Source organism: Fusarium odoratissimum (genome assembly GCF_000260195.1).
Source record: "Fusarium odoratissimum NRRL 54006 unplaced genomic scaffold supercont1.320, whole genome shotgun sequence".
NCBI lineage: Eukaryota > Fungi > Ascomycota > Sordariomycetes > Hypocreales > Nectriaceae > Fusarium > Fusarium odoratissimum.
Window position 1 is genome coordinate 1 of NW_022159006.1, and position 1,605 is coordinate 1,605.

General features: G+C 47.9%; 2 protein-coding genes across 2 annotated transcripts; both read right to left on the reverse strand.

Annotated features, from left to right (window-relative positions):
* Nucleotides 1-297: 297 nt before the first annotated feature.
* FOIG_16917 (uncharacterized protein) lies at nucleotides 298-438 on the reverse strand (the record flags this gene model as incomplete). The annotated part of the gene is made up of 1 exon (XM_031218397.1): nucleotides 298-438. The coding sequence occupies one exon, from the start codon at nucleotides 436-438 to the stop codon at nucleotides 298-300; it is 141 nt and encodes a 46-aa protein (XP_031051888.1).
* A 378-nt stretch (nucleotides 439-816) lies between these two features.
* FOIG_16918 (uncharacterized protein) lies at nucleotides 817-909 on the reverse strand (the record flags this gene model as incomplete). Its single annotated transcript, XM_031218398.1, has 1 exon — nucleotides 817-909. One exon carries the CDS (start codon nucleotides 907-909, stop codon nucleotides 817-819), a length of 93 nt encoding a protein of 30 aa, XP_031051889.1.
* Between the last annotated feature and the right edge of the window lie 696 nt (nucleotides 910-1,605).

Genomic DNA, 1,605 nt, shown 5'->3' on the forward strand with positions numbered 1-1,605 from the left:
GATTCTTCAGCATAGCGTTATTAACACTATCATAACACAGAGGAATCTCTCCTGATAATGCAGATTCCAGATATTCTGGCTTCAGAGCTGACTTGACGTGGAAGAAAGCGTCTTTGCGAAAGGCACATAGACACAGCTCTCGAAGGTAATTTTCTAGGAGGTCAAGGCAGTCGGGGATAGAGCTGAATTCAAGCATCCACTGGTATGCCTTATTCACTCGAATGAAATCGATCCGTACATCTCGCACTTGGTGGTATCGAGCGCGATACACATTCTGCATGGATGGGTTGTTGAACATCATATACGGTGCATGAGGTTGGCGGAAGGTAAGCGTACTCCAGTCGATCTTGTCAAGAAACCAGGCATAGCCATGCCTTTCCATAGTGAGCTTGAATCCGAGACCTTCGTGGCGGCGAAGTCCATTTGGCTGACTTGCATCGGGTTGCTGCCGTACGTCTCGCCAGCACCCAGCGGCCTTCTGTATCAATCCGCCTGTATACGAGAATTGGAGACAGCGAAGAAACATGAGCATAATTCTTGTGTGTTTCCAAGTCGTAAAATGTGGATCTTGGAAGCTGTATACCATCTCGAACCCTACACAGAACTTGTTGATGTTGTACTGCCTGCACATATGTGTTTATATCCTATCTAGAAATTCATCTGATTTAAGGCGGTAAATAACAGCTGCTAATAGAGATCAATTAATTCTAGCCAAGATCAATGCTGTGAATGCTATCCTTATCCTCTTCTGGGTTAGGTTATCCTAATATTTTCAGATTACCTACCGAGGAAATGTGTAGAATCGGAAAGGGTCCTCTAGTTGTCGGGCAAGGCTAATTTGCCGTTGAATTCGCCTCTTGTTCCTTGCGCGGGCATTATCAGCCGTCGCCTTTTCTTCTCGACTTGCATACTTTGCGGGTCGACCTGGCTTAGATGCTCTTTGTTGTCCGCTTTCTTTACTACAAGCTGGCTGTTGGCTGCCGCGGCTCACGTAATATAGTCGTACAGTCCGCCGTGGGGGACATCGGGAAATGAGTTTTGGCTCTAAAGTAGAAACCTCTCGTCCAGGTCCTTGTGGTGGCGGGGCAGGTCTCGCTTGTTCAGGTGATTGTGATATTGGGGCAAGTCTTGGTTGGATGACCTGTTGTGGTGCACAGCAGCTTATGATATGCCTTCTTGTCGGCTGAGATATGGGCGATTTTTGTGACTTGAAAACTTGCACACATCCATCTGTAATCTGCTTTCGAAGACTCGCTATATACTGCTCCACCGGTTGGCATGTTTGAAATTCCAGTTCGGGCTGTAGGTAGCTCGGGATTACCTGTCGTGATGTTGCCAACGCCTGTGCCTGGTGTCCCATACTTGACGAATGTAAGATTGAGGAGTCATTATTCCGATTTGTTCTTAGATCTCGAACAACAGGGTCGCGAATGCCACGCAGGGGATTCCTCCGTAAACCGTGAGGGTTTGATAAGCTGAAAGCAAAGCTCTCTTGGTCATTGCGGAGTTGCTGTACTTCATACGGCAAGGTTTGGCCGATGTGGCGATGAACCCAAGACTGCCATTGGTCCCGGCTCCAACGGAGGTATTGAGGGAGAGGTGCCG